Raw genomic sequence first — 22,550 nt, 5'->3', positions numbered from 1 at the left:
TTTACTTGTACACTTTCTGATTTTTCATATTCTAAAAGAACATAGGGATGTATAAAAACAGTAGTTCCAGAATACATATATATATTTATATTTTAGCATTTTTTAAGCATAAACAATATTTTAACAGCCATCACATATTTTATGTATATATAGATCCCGTTTTTCATCCTGAGTATCAATTTTAATTTTTGAAACGTCAATGTTTTGTAGGTATTACTACATAAAATAGTGGTTGATTATTATTACAATCATAAAACTAAAGTACCTACGTAAATTTCCACTTAAATGAAACAAATTCGCTACAATGACAATTACATTAATATATATATTTATATACTTTTTTTTTAATTTTGAAGACATTTACAATGAAATTATTTGTAAGTGAAACTGACTTTAATAATATATATATATAATTTATATTTATTTATAACTTTTTATTATGATTCGCCATCAATTGACTGCAGCAATTCTTCTCTAGAAATATAACCGTCGTGGTTGACATCGATTAGCATTTCGATAAAATTGTTGTATTTTTTCTTCAATATTTTGTCCAAAGAAACATCCAACGGTATACTGTAAACAAGTGTTTTTGTATTATTTTATTATTTGTTTAAGTTTATTTTTTTAATTTTACTATAATAATAGTTAATTATTATTATTGATTATATTGTATGCTATAAAAGGATATGTTTTTGAAAGATATAATATATTTCAATGTGATTTAGATGTAAAATAATGTAATCATATACTCAAGACAACACACTATATACATTTTTAAAACAAGTTCACATAAAGAATTAATTAATAAATCGAAGTTACATTTTTATATTAGGTATATAATATCACTGTTTATTTACATTTCATAATTAAATTATGTTTTTCAATTTCTAAACATAAAATATAATAATAATTTTTATAAATACAATCAATTAAAGCTTATGCCCAACTTGTGTTGCATAGGTTGTATATTTTTTGTTTATAAATTTATAAAGATGAAAAAAATATTTGTTATAAATTCATAAACAATAAACCTAAAGTACATTGTGTTATTGTTTTTAATATTGAATAAAATAATTAATTTTGAACACAAATGATGTCTCAACTATTTCATGAAATATTTTTCTAAACAAAATATCACTCCGTTTCTTTGGCAAAACCCACTTATACAACGGCGATACCTACAGTCTAACATCAAATAAAAAACGGACATATATATTATATTCTATCACTGTGAGCGTGTTACGGTAATCGAGAATTGTTATGCGCAGAATAACGGGACGATTCATTTTAATTCGGGGCAAAAACTGTGCGGGTATCTGTGTAAATAAAATAGAAAAAACACTATGTGAAGATATAATGCGTTTCATGCAGTTATATTTCAGTGCGTGGGTCTATTATAATCTGTAGCATTATAGACTGTACCAAACAGTCCATTATTCTGAACCAATAGATACACTGCAGTGGGTTACGCCATTTTTTTTCAAATATTAAATAATATTTCAGACCGGACATATCAGGAATACTACATTCTGTATATACTCGCACCACATTTCTATTTTTCTCAGCAAACTTTCATTTAGACCTTTACAAACAGCATGAGATCCGATATCCACACAGACCAAAAAATAAATACGCCAGTAGAAAATGTTATTTTTTATTTTCTATTCGTTAAAATACTGACACGTAACCGTGGGATTTTCTATTTCTTTTTTTGAATCATGATAAAATAATGGTGTATATTAAAATGTTACCGGAAATTTTTTTAAGAATTACGTTGATGTACAATAAATCATAATAATTAATAAGTAATTTTTAAGAAGAAATCACAATAATTTTATGGTTTTAATTACCAACACTGTATTTAAGGTTATTTATTAAGGCTTATTTTTGTATATAATCAAATATGGGCACAGTAGTATAGTACGTAAATGAAATTATTAAATGTGGATAATAAATAATTACACTAATAAATAATTTGTAGCAGTAAACTTTATATTATTTTATTTAACAAAAAATTACAATCTAAAAAAATGTGTTTAAATAAACAAGGCGAAGTCCAACAACACAATTATATTGAGTAACCACTGCACTACACTAAAAAATGTATGATACAAAAAGTGAAAAAAAAAACTATCCATGTCTCTTAGAAACATGTTACAAAACAAACGATACCGTTTACTATTTATTTAATCAGTGTTAGGAAGGAACATTGTCTTCTTATAGAAACAAAGGTTGAAATGCGTTTCATTTGAAATATAAAACAAGGAACAAATAATTTTCTATAAATGAGGAACGTGAACGCAAATTTTCGTTTCTCGTATTAAAAAAAAAAAAAATAATTAAACGCACATTCTAAACTTAAAGCACTGGAGAAAATTGATGTATCTTAATTATTAATAGTTTTACTTTACCAAAAATTGATAATTTAGTATTTGATGAAAAATTGAAATTTTTATAGTAAACATTTTTTGAATTATACAAATATACCAAATAAATTTCATTTAAAATTATGGCCTTTTGAAAATTCTCGATTTTCCGTAACTTTTTGTTAATTTTTTAGTAGACATGTTAGCGTTTATTGTAATTTTTTTTCATGGAATTATAGTATACAAATAATTATTAAAACAATAATATTATTTTTTAATTTTTTAATAATTATTTAATATTTATATTTTTTATGAAACAAATGAATAATTTTTAATGGATAGTTTCTTATAAATAATTAAACTCTTGACCTTATAAAAGACCAGTTAAGAGGAAAAAAAAAGTAATTTTAATTTAAGTTTTACTAAATGTTTATTTACGTATTTATAAAAATGTATTTACAAGAAGAATCAATTGATTAAAAAAATGATATGTTCTATATATTTATTATTTGACAATTGTATTATAATGATAACCCCCAATATGAAAAAGGAAGGAGAGACTAAACAATTTCAAGTTTTCAAAATTAATTAATATTGTTTTATATAATTATATTACAGGATAGATAGTAAGTAGAAAGTAACTATTATTTTATGTATTTGAGTTGTCGATTATTTTGATTTATTATTGTTGGTTTATACAATTGAACTGTTATTAAATATTATTCATTTTAATTCCAAAATGTATTTAGTTTAAAGACCCTTACTACTCAAATAATTTTGATGTAGTAATATCAATAAAATAATCAATTTTAGAAAGTTAATTATTTTTTGTTCAATAATGTACATATAGTTGAATATTTATAACTATTTAAATATTATTTTTAATATACTAAGTAACTACTAATATATATATATTATTGAGCTTCGAACTAATTTACATAAGCTTATATAGGTACCTATAACTTAAAATCTAAGATTATTCATAATATAAGTATTTTCGCTTAAAATTTCTAACTAAGAAAACATACATTTGCTGTGTTCAAAATTCTTTATCTCAACTATTAAATCATTAAAAATACCAAATATCTTGAGGAAATTAAAATATTATACTATTCATTTTTTGTTAAATAATCAACATCTTAAAATAGCTAATTTTAATTACGCTGAAATAAAATTCAAATGCTTTAATTTTTATATACATTTATTGTAAATATATTTATTTCAAATTTTCCATTAGGTATTAAAACTAAGAATTATTGTTCAAATTTTATGTAACCATAAAAATAAACAAACGTTATAGGAGCTTTCTTGTGATTTTTTTTATTTTTGTCGTGTACAATTCAAACGATGACTGTCGTAATTTTACTTAATTATAAATTTTCATACCCGCATAAATTAAACGCATTCTAAAACTTACTTTTGATTGAAGCTATCTTCTTTGTTGTCCACAAATAAATCCAATGGTATTAAATTCGCGTAATGGTCGGTTCGTTTGCCAAACCCTCTAGCTGTAGATAAGTCCATATTTTTGAAACCTCTTATAGTTCTCCCTTTGTCTCTATTTTTATGCTTAAATTCGTTGTCTTCAAATGCCGGGTATGAGTTGACGACAGCTAAAATCAAAAACGTGATCTCTATAACCAATAGTCGGACCATTATATTGTTGTTGATTGCCATGGCTTGAAAAATCCACCTGAAAAAAATCAATAGATTTGTATTAACAAAATTAATATTTGAGTAGTATTTATTAATACAATGTACAGAATTGAGTTTTGAAACACCAAATAATATATTTTACCAAACTATCATTTATGTCAATTTAGTTATTAGTGATTGCTGACACACCGCATTTAAGTATATTATTATGCATTACTTTTAATTAGGAATGTGAAATAAAATTGACTAGTATCTATCTCAAACAATAATCATTACATAAAATAAAAAATATTACAGAATGTTTAATCGGTTATTATTACAGCACCGCTGTAAAATCACAGGGATTTCGAAAAAAGAGCAGAGCCAGTAATCAGAACCTGTAGCCTTAACTGTTACTACTGCATAGTCATTCTACAAAGTTGTATTTATTACATGTTTGTGTAACATACATTCGTTTCAAATAAATAAAATTGTTGTTTGTCTTGTTTTAAATTTGATCTGCGTAATGCAGTGACTATTGTATAAAAAGTTTCAAATAATAGTGAGCTGATAGAATCATTAAGAAAACTTTATGTTCACAGTTTTAAGAATGTTTTTTCCGCTCTTTTATTATATTCTTTTATAAATCTATGACCTTTGGCATATTTATGACAGTTTCTACGCACGTATGTCGTACGTATATACATATATTTATATATATATAATGTTTATAAACTTTGTATAAATTCTTATATTACAGGAAAAGTCTATATAGCTTGTAATTTAACGTTTTTAAGACAATATTAAATTTCTCTTGCTCAGTACAATATTCAACTCACTCGAATGAACATAATAATAGGTATACGTAATAAATATGTTGTACTTTTATACTTACATACAACATACTATATTCTACAATGTAACTTTTTTTTTATAAATTATAGAATTTAGGTTAAACGTGATTTAGGTATAATATTTCTAAAGCTTATGATTACAAATTTTTAATTATAAATAATAAACCAAATTGTTTAATATGTCTAAACTTTCATCGACAAAAATTAATTAATTTATCTAGTATAATCTGATATTATTATAGCATGCATTTATAGTATTAATTATAATTTATTAGTAAAAGAGGTAAATTATGGTTAAAAAATAAATTCTGTTTCTGTTTACTATTAATATTCAATTTAATTAAAACTCTTAACACAAACACGAAGTGACTATAGCCTTTAATCAAAAGCGTTGTATATTTGTGCTATGTGTATAGTAGTATTTATATTAAAATTGAATCGATGAATAAAATAACGAAATGCTTATACATTTACTTGTTGCATTTAATAAAATAATAAAAAAATGAATACATTTTTTGCAATTGAATTACATATTTTAAAACCTTATAATTAGATCGATACCTTTTAAATTTTATATCTCTTAGATAATAAATAGGTAATAATATAGAAATTTAATTGCTTTTTAATATAAATTAATTGCATGAATATCACAAAATTTACATATAAAACTGACATGTAGAATATAACATCTAAATAAAGTTTTTAAAATTAAACATCATATTAACTAAATATTATAATAGATTTTATATCCATAAAACAAATAATCACCTATACATATCATTTTTTTTTTCTAATTTTATATACTAAATTTGTGTTTAGGTAGGACTGCTTAATATTGTTTTAATCGATGTAATCAAATTGTTCCAAATGATCAAATTTATAATTTCTATCATTCCAACATTTATTTTATATAATCGGCCCCATTTTAAAATCATCACAATTTTTAAATTATGAGATAATTAAGAATTGTAACCATTTATTTTTTGGTAAATAAAATTCGTTGTTTATAAATTCCTAAATTATTAATTCTTTAACAAAAATAATATACGGTGATATTATTTATTCTGTCCTTTTTTATAAGCTTTTTACATTACTTAAAAAACAAACTTAAATATACAGTAAACCTTCATTAGTGTTATGCAGGTATTCCGTAAAATAATAAATAAACCTTTTAAAAATAATTTATTGCTCAACTTAATATAAATAAAATATTAACTTTTTGAATCAAAAGGGTGAACATCATATTTAAAAATATACTGCTGAAAATTTAAATAATTTTCTTTATATATATAGGGGAGGTGGGTGTGTTAGGTACATTTATAATCAGAGTAATAAATATATTATACTAACACACATTCATATTTATTTTATATGTATTTGTAACGGTTTTAGAGTACTAAATTGTTCTTAAAATATTAGAATGGTTAGATGGCAGAGGATTATAAAATTACATATCTGTTGATAATCTAACGATAGTTCAGTCTCGCAGAAGATAAATATACATATATATTATATAATAAATAAATATCTATATATATATATATATATATATTTAGAGAGAGAGAGAAAAGGAGTGTAAATACAGAAAGGTGTTCGAAAGTCCGTTTTTAAAATTTAAATAAAACTAACAGATAAAATTACCAAAAATTTTCATTTGAATTTTGATTTATAGTCATAAAAATTTCATATAAGTAGGTAAAATTTTTACACTATTCTCAAAAATAACAACGAATAATCAGATTTGACCTAATACATATACTATTAAATAAAGTATTTTATTCATTAAGGTCATGCTCTATACTCTATAGTAAACAAATTTGTATACGATAATGTTAACTTTTTATACATTTATTATAAATACATGTGAATTCGAATTACCTATAATTCTTTTAAAGTATGGATGAAAACTTTTTAAAATTAAATGCAATTAATATATAATTACTGTTCTCTTTTTATAGTTTTTAAAATGGTTCTAAGTGTTCTAACAATAAATGAAAAATTACATTTTTTGTTGTAAAAGTTTGAACAAAACCATATAATTTGATGAATTATTTCTTTAAAAATACTTAATTGAATACTATTTTAAATAAATCTGTTTTCGTTTACATTAGTTTTTATAATAAATTTTAATAACCATTTTAACACATTTTTTTTTATTTTTTATTCTAAACATTACATTGTTAATTATCATCACTATAAAACTATGTACCATTCAAAATTTAACGAATTATACAAATATTTAACAGCTGCCTACGTTATTTGATTGTCAAACACAATTTAAGATTCAACAATTGGTTAATATTATAATTAACACCATTTTTTATAATAAAATTTTGTGAGATGTAATATTACTTATCATTATTGATATATATGCCCGCCCAAGTTTATATGTATATTATTATAAAATATAAATTAAACATATTTAAAAATTGTATATCAAATAATACAAATATCCGTGTTAAAATACTAAATTGCACATATGAAAATTCAACAATAATATATTCTAGGTTATATTTATAGTGATAAATTTATAAATTTTATACGCTTGTGCTAACGAGATTATTCGTTAAAATGCGATAAAATAAAAACACTAAATAAGACATGTGTGTACTGTGTAGTACTCAAAATTCATAGTATAGTTCATCGAAAAATATTCAATATTATACATAATAACTAATAACAAAAATATATTATTTATAATCACTGTTTTATTTTTTATTGTTTCTATAGGTACATCAAATATAAATTATTTACTATTTAACAAAATGGTTTAGACGATTAGGTATCGCCATTTCAAAGGTATATTAAGTTAGGTTAGGTCTTCGATCTCAGTTATAAATTATAAAATTTAGAGGAAGGTCATAACGCCACTCATAACTTTTTAAAGACAATTTAAAACCATATAATTTATAATTATTGTTAAAAAATGGAAGATTATTCAACAAATATAATATGAAGCCATTTATTAATTCTAACATCAAATGTTTGTATTGTTGACGTTTAAATGTGACAATTGGTTAATCTTAATCCAAAATTTCTCCTTTAAAATAACTTAACAAATATAATAAAAAATATTCTTATAATAGTTTATTGTTTGTTTCAATCACACTTAATTATAATTAATATTATTAATATTTTCATATATCATATAATATGTATGCAAATAAAAGTCATTTAAAAAATTTAAAGGTGTTTTTAAAATACCCTGTTAAAAAAAAAAAAAGTTTAAACTTCTAATACAATGTATTTTTAAAATCTTATTTAAAAATGTTATTAATATTTTGTAGTAAAGTTAATCACAATATAACAATACAATATCTTGTAAATGTTGCGCGAGCAATGTTTTTACATTTATTTATTTTCAGATTAGCATATTTTTACAGATAATGTGGTGACGTTAGATGCGGTTTCTTAATTTTTTTGATTTGTGACTACTCAAATTTTGTGAAAGTTAAAGTATGATTTTTTGGTACGTATAGTTTATCGCGTGTTAGTGCTACGTCTAGTGGTAGACTCAGGTTCCATATCTTCACATGGGTTCTTACAATGTTCTAAATGGTGTTAGTCAATATCTTTTTAGTATCCATCTGTCGAATGAGATAACAGGCACGGCATCGTCTTTGTAAATCAAATTCAGGGCCTGAAACGCTTCAATAGATAATAATTTTGCTTGGTTCGTACTATACTTGGATTGGCGACAGAATAATTCCATGTCGTATCGGTACTTTTTGTCAATTTGGTTTTGTTGAGAAATTTAAAGGACGTTTGCGTTTTATTCGTCTGTAATACATGTTTAGATGTAATTTGCGGAACATTAACCACACCACAACAGCATTTGGACATTAAATTTGTAAAATCTTTTACTTCGTATTGTACAACCAGCTTAAATATTTTTTCATATTAACTTTGAACTGTTTTTTTGGGTGGTCCAGATACTGTTGTATTATGATATCTAAAATTTTGATCTCAGCCAACTGAATACGCGTTACGTGCATACGACTTTTGTCATTTACCATAGACTCGTAGTGCTCCTTTTTTAAAGACATCTCCGATACGACGTGGTTTAAATAACATTTTTTTTTTTTTAATTTGGATTCCAACTCGTTCACTTTTTTTGTGACTCCTTGTTTTTTGACTCAGAATCACGCAGTTTTGAATGTTAATATTTTAATTGTTTATCGTATGATACGATTTGTTTGATAGCTATTAAATTTAATTCAGTTTAAGCACTACATAAACGTTATCACTCAAACAACGCGTAGACTTGTAAAATATAAAAAATTTTCACAATAGAAAAACGAGGCAACGGAGGGATATGCGTACAACTGTATATTGTAATCTAAAAATCGCACATAATATAAATATTACTTCAGGATTGTATGTTAAATTAAAATTTTTATTCAATGATATGGAATATGAGGCCAAACTATGGTGACATCCGGATTCGATGCGTATAATATGATCAAACTCTGAGAATTATAAATATATTGACATTGTAAAATTAGAAGGACTAAAGCGGTGTCCATTTCAGATATGATCATACAGATTTTGTGCAAACACGTCACGTCATCCATCATCATTTGTATTATAAAAACATTAAGTGCATTATTTTATAAAGATTAATTAAATGTTTAAATTATTTTTTATAACATGATACAAATATAGATTAAAAATGTTAAATAAAGCAAGTGTGTAGTATCCATAGATGCATAGTTTGCTCCTACCTAACATAATCACACATACACCAGGCTATGCAGAAACATAAATTATTAGTAACAAAGTGATACATCAATATTATTAAGAGGTATAAAAATATTAGATCATTCTATTCAAATCATATTAAATTTATAGTAAGTACATACTTTACACATTTATTTTTGTTAAATTTAAAAAGTAAATTAATATTTTCAATTGAACATTTTAACATTTAGTTATTTATTAATTTTTGATTAAAATGTGTAAACATTTATTTCAAAAAAAAATAAAAATATTAAGTAGTACTATAAAAATTAGTATATTGTAAATAATTTTTGTAAAACAGCATTAAAATCAAAATCTTGTTATACTCGATACGATAATAATCGGTTAAACAATATGTTTGCATATTTAGCACCATTACCATTGTAAACAACTGCGGGACGTAGCAGAAAAAAAATTTAGTGCAAAAAAACTATTGGTACCGGAGTACAGCTTGGAAAATTGATTAACAATTATAAATTGTCAGTAAGAAAGTATAGAAGATGTGTGTTCGATGTTAATTAATTAATTCCCACCGATAGGTTTGAAATTGGTCAATAGTATAAGTATATATCTTATCCAGGAGAAAACCAAAGAAATATAATATATATGTGCCTACCTTACCATGCAGATATTTGAGACATTAAGATGAACTAGGTCAAGACAACTTTTCAAAGTTTGTTTTTCGTCAAACGCGAGTTGTGCGCAAGTAAATAGATACTATAGGTATACATATCATATCTAATTAATAATACATATTATAATAGATATTTTCATCATGCATACATTATTATAATTTGTGTACAACTTCGTATTACCAAAATTTATCCACCTGGTTTTATGTTACTAAATTAGGAGAGTTATTATGAAAAATAAAAAAGATAAAAATCATCATCAAAGATGTCGTAATTGGCATTTTATTGTCGTCCGCTACAAATTCCGACTTCACAATAAACAGTTTGTCTACAATAGACTTTTATATTATCTCTATCACTATTTATTTTAATTGTGTACCTATTGTACACACACACACACACACTCATCTCTCTCACTATATGCTCATTGTTTTCTTTTGGGTATTTAAATGTAATATTCTATTTTTTATTCAATTTATTATTCACATACTTTGGTAGAAAAATATAACTCATATATTACGATCATGATTTGACTGTATCACACACTATAGTTATTATTATTTATTAGAGAGTAATATATTATTGTGTAGGTATACCGAGACTGCAGTCCTTCCCTGCACGTAACATTTTTTGACATCACGAGTAAATATTGTTGGTTAGTCATGGATACGCTCGAAAATCCGTTCCCGATGTATTTTAAATATTAATTATAATATGATGCATAATATTATTATTTTATAAGTATGATTAAATTTCAAAAAAAAAAAAAAAAAAATACAAAAATAATATTTACTGCGTTTATGATTTCTTAAACATTACGTATCAATTACATGTTTTTCAGTAAAACCAAGAGTTTTATAACAGTATGCTACATCATCTCACCTTGTAAACTTTACGGTTGTTTCAATTTATAACTGGTGACAAATACATGTAGAACTAATTTTTCAATTTTAAAAATCATACTTAAATTTTTTATAAAACTGCATACATTTTTTTAAATCTTTGCTTACTATTTCTGTTTTAAAAAAAATGGTATTGAATGTTAATTTATATTATTAAAGTTGAAAAAATCATTAAAAAAAAAAAAATTAGGAATTTCTCTGTTGTATAGAATACTTAGAGTATATGTCTTTTTCATTAAGTTAGTAACTATAATAAATGTATTATATTTGAATTTGTCGGTGAATTATTAAATAAAAAAATGATGCTGATCGGAAATGACATATGGTGGCCACTTAGTCTAAAAATAGAGATTTTCAAGGATATTTAATAATTTATTTATATTATAATAAATAATTTAGTTTTCTATAAGGAAAACTGTTAATCAGAGGAATTTTGATCTATAAATTATTATACTGAAAAAGTAAAAAAATTGTATGTATTACTATTATTAATACTCATAAGTTGTAAGTCAATATCGACTTACCATTAAATTATGTGAATAGGCTTATACTTTCTAGTATAAAAAACTAAAATGAGGCCAAATCTTTCAAAAATTACATTGTGTATAGATAATAATAATAATAAACATACTTATTAATAAAAACAAAAAGTTGCAATTACAGTAAAATACTTAAAATTGTTTGAAAAAAAATAAACTCCAAACATTTATAAAAAATATTTGAAAATTAAGTTTATGCATTATTGATGTTTTAAAATAATTGTAAAAACAATATATGAGTAACCAAGTTGTACTTATTAATTTTTCAAACTTTTTGATCAAAAAAAAGTTTTATCACCGTTTGTAGAAAAAAAAGACAAAGAAAATTTAGAAATTTTAAATAAATTATATAAATAACTTAAAATTAATCTACATATAAATTTTAAAATTATCATTGTCATTAGAAAATTTAGTTTTAGTTATAGACGAATGTTTTAAATATCTACGTATAATATTATAAAATTATTATTTTATATTTATAGTTTAAATATTCAATTTCTTAAAAGTAATGTGACTGTCAAACTTTATTTTTTTATTTTTTTATTTTTTTTTTAAAGTATGATAAACTTCCAATAAATTTTGTATTATAATTTTAACTTAGAACAAAATTGTATACATTTTAAAATGTTTATAAATAAACCAAAATAACTAAAATACTTTATAAATGCTTCACTAATAAATACCTAGAAAAGAAGTACTCAATAAAAATATTTGATAAACATTTCAAGTATTTCTAAATAAAAAAACGAAATAGATTTTGTCAAAAACTTGTGTTTTGTAGATATTCTCATTTTTCTAAAATTATTTTATATTTTCCCCCTCATTATTTTGATTTATTATTGTTATTTGTTATTGATAATAGTAATAATAAAAAAAACACAATTTTAAAATGAATACACCAATTTATTTGTACCGCCACCTGTTAGTTTTCATTGATAGGTATTATTGTTTTCATTGTTAATTCTTCCAATGAATGGAACTTTGATCTTTTTAGCCAGAAAACCAAATTGCTTATATCTAAAATCTTTTTTCTGAGTATAACAGATGGCAAATGTAATGAGTGTTGCAAAATAAAAAATTTTAAAAAGATGAGTGATTTATTTTTTAGGTTTAACAATTTTTATAACATAACGATATCATACGTGAATTGTTATGATACATTTATTATAAGCACTAGGCATCAAACCACTGAGTATAAATTATAAGCTTTGACTATAGATATATGTTTCACTGTTTTTAACTAGCTAAATTTTAAGTCAGATTTATAGAATATGAATATAAACTCCACTATTTAATATTAATTTGATTTAATAATTAATGTAAATTCCAGTGATATAATAAAAAAGTACAAATTTGTATGCACAATTATACTAATAAATACATATATATATATATATATATATATATATAATAAAATATAAATAAATTTAAAACTAATTTTGTAAATATGATTAAGTATAGTTGAGAAAATGTAATGTTACGTTCTATACTTTGTGTCATAACAAAGTGTCAATTTTATAAATAGATTATTATCATAATCTATGTGACTACGTGATAATAATTAAAAACATCAAACATTTAAGCATAAATGACATTGAACGCATTTTGTATTAAATTTTAGCTTTCAATAAGGAAAAAAAACTAATGCCATTATAATAAAGTTTAGTTTTAACTTAAAAATTAAAATAAAATTTGCCAAAAAGTAATATCTGTTTAGTTTACGTTTATTTTACAGGTCAAAAGTTAATACTAGTGAAATTTACATATTATTTACAGGTTAGTTAAGTTTAAGTTAAGGTCACACCAGTGGAAATAAGACATAAAAAATAAAATACATTTGATGGAATTTACAATTGTCTATTTAGGTTTTAGCAAAATAATTGATTTCGCTATATAAATTACTTTTAGTTATTAATTATAATATTTTTGTTTCCTATCATTTGTAGTTTTTGGGCATGGTTATTATTATTATCAGCAGTTATTGAACATTTTTTCAAATACAATGCAATAAAATAAACACATAATAATTATATAAACAGCATAAAATAAAGGTATATAAATTAGAAAAACAAATATCATTAGCATAATTTTTAGTTTAAAATTACCTAATTATGATTTATGATCGAATAAAAATAGATAGGTACTTGATACTTTGCATTATTTTAATGATTAATAACAATTATTTTTTTAACCAAAATAATTAAATTTAAATCAATTTTTTTTTCAATATTGATTTTTTGTGTAAAAACTAAGATAAATATAATAAACATAATAAATGATAAAAAAAATATGAATAGATATTTTGGTCATACATAATTTATAAAATATTTTCAAAGTATAGGAAAAAAATGTGAAATAGAGAAAATAAATTAATAGGTAATATTTGAAATATGGTGGAAAACTGATTAGTATTTTGACTTTTACGAAGCTAAAACATAAGTTTAAAAATACTATTGAATTGTGTACTTTACAAGCATATGAACAATAAATAATTTTATAATAATTTAATCGATAATTTATCAACAATAAGATAGTATTATTTCGGAGTATTAGTGGGGTTAATATTAAATGCACGTTGCAGGGTTGTCATTAAATTAATATTCGTTAGCAATGATGACAATAAATACCTGCATTAAATGATATTTAGGTTTAAATTAAGTATTATTTAATTCGCATAGATTAATTTAAAAAAAAAGGAAATTGTTATAAAAAAATTCAAAATATGTAAAATATACGTATGATAACTAATGAAATATGCATTTTTCTCTAAAATTGACGAAATATGAAAAATATATTTTAAATTCATTATTATAGAACTCATATTTCTAGTTTATATGATATAATGCATTAATGCTAATAATGCTTTAAATTAAGAGCATATAAAACAATAATATGCAACTACTACAACTTCTAAAATCTAGTCATAATACTAATATTGTCAAAAAGGTAGCACGTGTCACATTCAGAAATTAAACTTAAAATAATATAGTTGAAATGCATACCACCAATAATAAATTTAAAAACAAACTTTTAGGAATATATATCATGTGATAAATGTTACATGTTACTTAGCATAAAATTGTTTTGTTCAATTTTCAAAACGAAGCACTTTTTTTTTTTAATAACGTTAGAATATTTTTATTGTTTTAAGTAATATTTATTTTTCATTACTTTTAACTTAACATATTATTAATCATTTTTGTTTCAACAAAAATCAAATTTAACTTTTTTTTTATCATTTATACGAAACTTTTTTGTATTGATATCTAATTTAATAAGCTCTAAAAATTTATAATATTAAGAAACTTTTAATTTATTACACGTTATTAAAACTTTTAAAAATACTTAAGTACCTATGTTTAGTAATTAAGTTTTTAATGTACTAGAATATTAACATTTTTATCACTAAAAATATCTAAGAACGTTTAATAAAAATAATTAAATAAATTTTGAGTTGATACATATATCCAAATATGTATAAAAATATTTTATTTTTTTGTATAATTCTAATAAGGCGACGTCATAATAAGTTAAGATAATAAAATTATACTTTTACAGTTTTAAACTTATTTCGTTTTTATATATTTTTCTATTTTAGTTGTAAAAATACGTAAATATGTTTAAAACATTATTATTAAATAAATAAAAGAAAATTTTCAAATGTCAAATTAAGGTTTATCTCGATGTTAATAAACGAAAAATAAAATAATTAAATAAATACTTTGCATGTTTAAAGACCCGCCTGTAGAAAATTTTCATTTAAAAACTTAAATAAAAATTAAGTATATAATATATCGTGTCATTCTCAAAGTACAGTGTATTATACATTTTCATCGATAAATACATTTAAATATTTTGTAGGTATGTTTAAAATTTTGACAATAAAATTTACTTTTTGGCCAGTAGTATATTTTTTAATAGTATCCTTATAACTTTTAATGCAACAGTTTCCAACCCACGAGCTGCGAACAACATAGTACTGGGTCATAAACCATATATTATAATTTCAACATCACTAACGTATATATTTTTTATACAATTAACGTTATCAAACACTTGAATGCAATTCGTTTATTATTAATAGCCAATAGGTACCAGTTATTTGTCATTTTTATCGTATTTAATCGTACCTATACGGTGTGAAATATATGCGGGTTACATTAAAATTGCACTAAGAAATTTGACGAGCTTTTCGAATACCTATTTGTGTGAACGAACTTTTCTATTTTAATTTTTTTTTTTTAAACAAATATAGGAATAAACTGTATTTTGAGAATAATTAAAGACTAAAGCTATATAGTTTTAATCCAGATATTGACTCTCTAGTGAGGGACCAGCAATATCAAAAATCACATTAAACTGATTAATTTGTGATTAAGTTGAATAAAGTATTTTTTGAATAAACAATTGTTTTTTTTAATTCTTCTATTTCTAATAACTTAAGTATATATATATTTTATGCATACGTTTATAAATGTGCTATTAGTGGGCCTCAAAGATTTTTTTTACAAAATTGGCGATCCACATGATTAAAAAGGTTGGGAACCGCTTATCTAACGCATTATTATTATTTGCTTCAACTTTGAAGTATATATTAAAAACACTATATAACGCATTATAACTTAAAAACTATTTAATATTTATTTTTTTTACAGATTAGGTTTATAAACACTCTATTTTTAAATTTGCAAAAAATAAATATTCTAAAACGACTTAATTATTTCACAATTCTCTTTTTGTTAAATATAAATTGTATTATAACTTGTAATATACGTACAACTATTTTCAATTCATCTAAATAATAATATTTCAAGAGAAAAATAATTAATGACGGAAAAGAAGCAACTTACTCTAACATCTTCAAAAAGTTTAAGTCAATAAATTTAAATTCCTGTTAATCATGGCCGCAAAGTGGGTTTTAAAATAGATAATGACTCATGTTTTCTTAATCAATTTTTTTAGTTATATTTAAAGAAAAAAAAAAATAACAATATTTTATAAATTCGTCCATTACATGATAGCTTATTGTGTAATATTGTTATAATATTCGAAATGACAAAAGAGCCTATAAATATTCAAAGAAACTTGGTTTAACTATTATAATTTATCTATTAATATTATATCATCACATTTTATGAATACATTTTTCGAAAATAAAAAATATATTTTTCAATCTGTCCTAAAAATGTAAAACGTCCAGTCAAAAAATATTTAAATTTAAACTAAATTATTTTATAGCCAATTAATAACATATAACTAAATTACTACCATCTAATAAATAGTTGTAAAAAAAAATTCGTTTCTACAGTACAATTTTACCGTAAATAAATTATAGGTATCTGTTAACTAAATTAGTTTTAATTAAGTAGGTACAAACCAAAGTTTTCCAAAATATATTTGACAATAGATAAATCTAATAGATAAGTACGTACTGTATAACCAGAAACTTTGAATTAATATTATGTTTAATGAAATATACTGTTCATATCATAATCGGATTAAATACTTTTCGTAAAGTAACAAAATATATTTTATGAGCTACATACTTCAGCATTATTTGGGAGTTTGAATTAACAAAGCCAAATGTTTAAATATTAATTCTATATCCATGCGTATATTATTATAATAAAACAGTGCACACCTATAAACTGTCATTGAAAATCTAAATACGTTTAAATTGTATTTTAATTATTATTTTAAATATAATATGTGTTTAATTTGTTTTGGTCATTGCAATATACAAGAATGGATAAAATATTCTGTGAAATACTGTTTATTAATAAAAAAAAAAAAAAAACAATTAATTTAATACTAAGGTATAAAAAAAAATAAAAAAAATACGATCGAATAATTAACATAATTTTACAGTTAAAAATTTGATTTATTTTTAATTTATTTATTATTTCTCTAAATTTATTTTCTACACTAATTTTATTATTTTTAAATTTTTTTTTTTTTTCATAAATTTTCCGTTAATTTTAAAGTGATAAACAATTATTCTTGCACTGCAATTTAAAAATAAAAAAAATGTCTCAACTATTTTTTTGTAAGTTTACAATTTAAATTATAGTAAAACATTTCTTTGTGTCAAATTTTCTGTAATCGTTAAATATTTACCTAAATTTATTTGAATTATTAAAAAAGTTTAAAATTAAATATAGATTAATAAATTAACAATTATAAAAAAATATGTATAAAACTCAGCTGTGGAAAAAAACAATATAATTAATAAACATGTGATATTACTGGGATTTACAACTACAATTTCTTACATTAAAATCCCTTTAAATTTAGTTTAATCTTTAAACACATTATATAATATGACTGTTCAAATTATCCCTCAACTTCAAAAATGGAAATTATAGTTTCTTATCCACACAAGACCCTCCAAACAATGAAAATACATAATAACTCTACATTATAATATATTACATTGTACAAAAAATCTGCTTGTCAATTAAAAGTTCATTTTTCTTTTTGTGAAGTTATGAGAACAAAAAAAGAGAAAAAAAATTTTTTTATACTTACTGGGCACAATGATTTCTCTCAAAATAAAGATTAAACTACACAGAAAAAATATATAATATTTAGGTATAAAAATAAACGATTTACACATTGATTAAAATTTGAATATTTTATTAACTTCACAAAATATTGACCTATAATTTTATTGTTATAACTAGAAATCAATTGCCAATTGGTTTTGAATTTATCGCAGTGACACCGGATGGATATACAAGTAAAATAATTATTAATAACACAATTTTAGCACCAAACAAAAAATTTAGTTGACTCTAAAAATACACAAATCCACGAACATTTTCGATCTTAGTACGGTCTGTTTCTAATATTTGAAATAATTTTTTCGTATTTTACGTCTCGTATATAATACTATAAGCGAGAGGTCCTGTTTATCTATTTAAAATTAACAATCATCAATTGAAAATTAGAAATACATAATGATTTTAGAGATACCAATTTATGCTAGGTAAAATGTACTTAATTATACATCATTGAATTACTCAAAAAATTGCGTAAAATTTTTATTTTTATCGAATTTATTCAGTGGTTATTTTAGTTTTTACGACAGGAAATTATTTTACATTTATTTTTTTATAATATTAGATGTGTATATTTGTAACAACGATTCAAGAAAATCGGTGGAAAAAAATCACCTATTTAATACATGGATATGAATAATTATTGCAAGAGACACCCCAAAATATACAATATAATATACTTGTATATTATACTTATTGTATATGACTTACCGGTTGGACTTGAGGCTCGGGTGCGCGTTTCTCACGTGGGTGCGACGGACGGGATGACCAAGCAGAATGACGCTGTCGACAAAGACGCAGCGCAATATGTACCGGAAAAACGCGTCAAACCGCGTCGTATACGGTCCCGTAAAATACGCCCCCTGACAACACTCCTGAGCACTGTTATATGAATTTTTTTTTTGCCGCGCAACCTGTTAGCGTTTTGACGTCGTGGGTGCGTACGTTGCCAGAATAATGAAGATAATATTACACTGAAAATATACTTTGTAGCAGCCGCGATTTATACAAAATGAATGAAACGCTGTGGTATCATTTGATTTTTTTTTTTTGGTTCTTCCCGAAGTACAAACACGCCAATTTGTTTTCACTGCCTGGACACTTTGTCTCTGTAATACTAAATACAATACGTACTTCGCGTAGATACTGGGCTAAAAGGTTACATACTCATGTATGTATTAAATACTCTAATGTGTTTAAAAATTAGTAAGCTGCAAGTTGCAAATAGCTTTTGTCGTGCACGCCAATAATATACATCTATATTAATAATATCGGCCATTGACGCATTTATACATTTTATAGTAAGTCAATAAGACGCAGAAAAAAAATGGGAGTACCAAAGTAAAGTCTGGTGCTTCTCTCTCCACCCCTCAAAATGACGCCCCGATCGAAACATCGTCCGGTCGAAATTATACTCCTTTATGCGATAGACTACATACGTAAGTACGGATTTTTTGGGAAAAATATTCAATTTTTAATATATCGCTGAAAATATTTCCGAATTTTTTTTTCCTTATAACATCCTGCTATTATATATTATATTATAGTTCATTATATTATTCTACAATAGGTTCAATATTATTATCGTAAATATATTATTACGGGAGTGGAAAATTGTCTGTAAACGTTTAGTGTCGTATGATTAACGCGAATGAAATTGGTCTATAATAGCTTCTTATATATTTATGAGCGTTTACAAAAACTTCTATACCTAATAGTAATACCGTGCTGAGTTACTACAGGTGGTGTAACACAATTTCGCGGGATGTCCCGTCTACGCGGCCAATCTTATACACCTTCATTTTAAATATAATACTTATAATAATTGAAATACATTGCGTATACGTGAATTTTTTTGTCGTCTCTTCGTCATAGTGAAGGTCACCTGAACAATAACGACCAAAATTATATTAGTTACAAAGTCATACGGCATGTCTAATCGACACTAATGTGCCAAATTATGCCACTTTTTAACCAATCAGTGTATAATTTATTTACTTATTTACAGTTTGAATCTCATTTATCAATAAATTCAAGTACATATTTTAGCTGTGATGTAGATCACACGACCCTTATTTTATCATACATAGGTCAGATAATTTTCACCAATAAATTGTTGTTATAAAATAATAAAATATACAATTTATTCATTCATCTTATTTTATCGTAAATCTATAGGTTATTATATTACAATTTGTAAATACATTTTTATTAAAAAAAAAATATCTTAAAAATAATATCTTGGAATAATAGCAATTTTTAAAATTTGATATCTATATATACAGTATAATATTTTTGAGATCATAGTTTATTTAAGTTTTTATATGTGATTAAAATAGCATGCATAAATGAAAATTAATCATTTTTGAAATTTATTTTTATTTTATTTTATTTGTTTATGCTTTAAGAAAATGCTCTATATACGTAAACATATTAATTAATATCATATTTTACGCTGATAGGATTAAATGTTTCATATTGTACTCTCAATTATACAATTTAATTTGAATACACGTCTCCTTGCGGGTAAACAATTATAGTAATTGATTTGTCGAAAAGACAAACTATATATTATAACATTATGATTATTATGTATTGTAATATTATCATGTGACAAAAAATACGTCTCGAAAACTATTGTTAACACTTTGCAATCGCCCTATTTAATTAGTCAGCGACATTCGATTACGATAATTAGATTTCTGTTAACTTTGTTTTTGTAATTATTTTCTTGAGAAAATTATTTAGGTAGTAAACTCGTAAACGATGACTAATATTCGTGTTAGATTCTATAAATACATAAAATATTTCTAGGGTTATTAATTAAAATATAAGTACAATGAAACGTATCTACAAGATGTTATTGTATAAGCGTATAACTTAATGAAATATTGTGAGTTACAAGCAAGAGCATTTTTAATTTACATTCAATACATTTTTGTAATCTTTTATAAATATTATGTGTGTGATGAGGAGAGGTTGCAGGAAGTTAAACCTAAAAATTAGTTTAAAAAGAAGACATTTCAAAAATAATTGCCATGATGTACAAAAAATAATTAACTAAAATAAAAAAATTATTTTAATTAATAATAATCATATACTATTTAAAAAAAAATAGCCATTAACTAATTTTAAATGTAAATAATAATAATTGTAATTAAAATGTTATACAATGTTGTTCTACAGCAGGTTGAAATTTAAAAGAAATATTTATTACGCTGCCATAACATACGATTATCAACCATTCAATAAATAAGAGAAATTAATCATTTTTAATATTTTATGCTAAGCCAACTTGTATAAGTACCATCAGCTGGACAAATATTATATATATATATACTACCTGGTTAATTTACCATTTTTAGAGACTAAAATAGTATACAATCTAGACCTGCCTAAGCTCTAGACCGATCATTATTACTAGAGATGAAGTTTTAATTTATATGATCCACTAAAGTATAAATAAATTATCACGGATATTAATAATAATTTCTATTATATTATAAAATGTGCACATTAAGAGTACTCACTATATATGTGTCGTATAATAGATGTACTCGTAATATAATTAAAACAAAATATTTTTTTTGTAATTGTAAAATTATAACAGTGAGGAATTATCAAGTTTATAAGATCGAAACATTTAAGAGTGTCGTTCTTGATCCATATTGGCCCTCACGTGCATCATAAAACATAATTCTCCTTTAAAAACTTTAGCAAAATGTACTTATGATCTTTGTAGGTAATATATTTATTTTTTTAGCGTGTTGTGTTTTATAAGCCGTCCAAAAAGCAATTATTACAATTTATTGGCTGAATGAAAAGAAATGAAAACTTAAGCGTTCATGAATATTTTATCCTAAAATAACATTCTGGATTCATAAAAAAATTATTTAAATTAATGTTATTTTATCCTTAAGATAATTGGATAGTGTTATAATAAAATAATTTATTTTTGTCGTTTCTTTGTCAAAATTCATTTACACGCGTTGAAATGTACCTATACTTTTTATTATTGATCAAAAATCAAACTTTGGCTTTATAGACCATTGGTTTTTTTTTTTTTTAGATTATTTAGATTGAGTCGTAAGGTTTATTATTATTTTTTTTTTTTTTATGTCAAACTTGATTATCGTGATGTTCTATAAATCAACTTCCAGAATCACATCCAAAGGTATTTCGCATTTCCCTGAAACGTATACTCTTCGTAGGTATACCTATTAAAACCATAATATATCATAATTATATTTAAAACATAATAAATAAATCTACACATGTTATATAGACAATAAATTATGAGCCCTATGACAGTTTAATAATGA

General features: G+C 23.2%; 1 protein-coding gene across 1 annotated transcript; it reads right to left on the bottom strand.

Moving 5' to 3' along the window:
* Positions 1-383: 383 nt before the first annotated feature.
* On the bottom strand, positions 384-19,046 carry LOC112603111 (allatotropins-like). Its single transcript, XM_025351540.1, has 3 exons — positions 18,940-19,046; positions 3,784-4,059; positions 384-573 (listed from the first exon to the last, which is right to left on the bottom strand). The coding sequence occupies exons 2-3, from the start codon at positions 4,041-4,043 to the stop codon at positions 438-440; spliced, it is 396 nt and encodes a 131-aa protein (XP_025207325.1). The 5' UTR covers positions 4,044-4,059; positions 18,940-19,046; the 3' UTR covers positions 384-437.
* Between the last annotated feature and the right edge of the window lie 3,504 nt (positions 19,047-22,550).

The sequence above is a fragment of the Melanaphis sacchari genome, unplaced genomic scaffold, assembly GCF_002803265.2.
Source record: "Melanaphis sacchari strain LSU unplaced genomic scaffold, SCAv2.0 Contig961_pilon_pilon, whole genome shotgun sequence".
Taxonomy (NCBI): domain Eukaryota; kingdom Metazoa; phylum Arthropoda; class Insecta; order Hemiptera; family Aphididae; genus Melanaphis; species Melanaphis sacchari.
The sequence above is the reverse complement of the archived record's forward strand: the minus strand, read 5'-3'. Positions and strand labels throughout refer to the sequence as shown.

Coding starts and splice junctions, on each gene's coding strand:
- LOC112603111 (XM_025351540.1), bottom strand. CDS start 4,043: ATGGCAATCAACAACAATATAATGGTCCGACTATTGGTTATAGAGATC. Junction 574..3,783: donor GAAGATAGCTTCAATCAAAA/GTAAGTTTTAGA, acceptor ACTTGTTTACAG/TATACCGTTGGATGTTTCTT.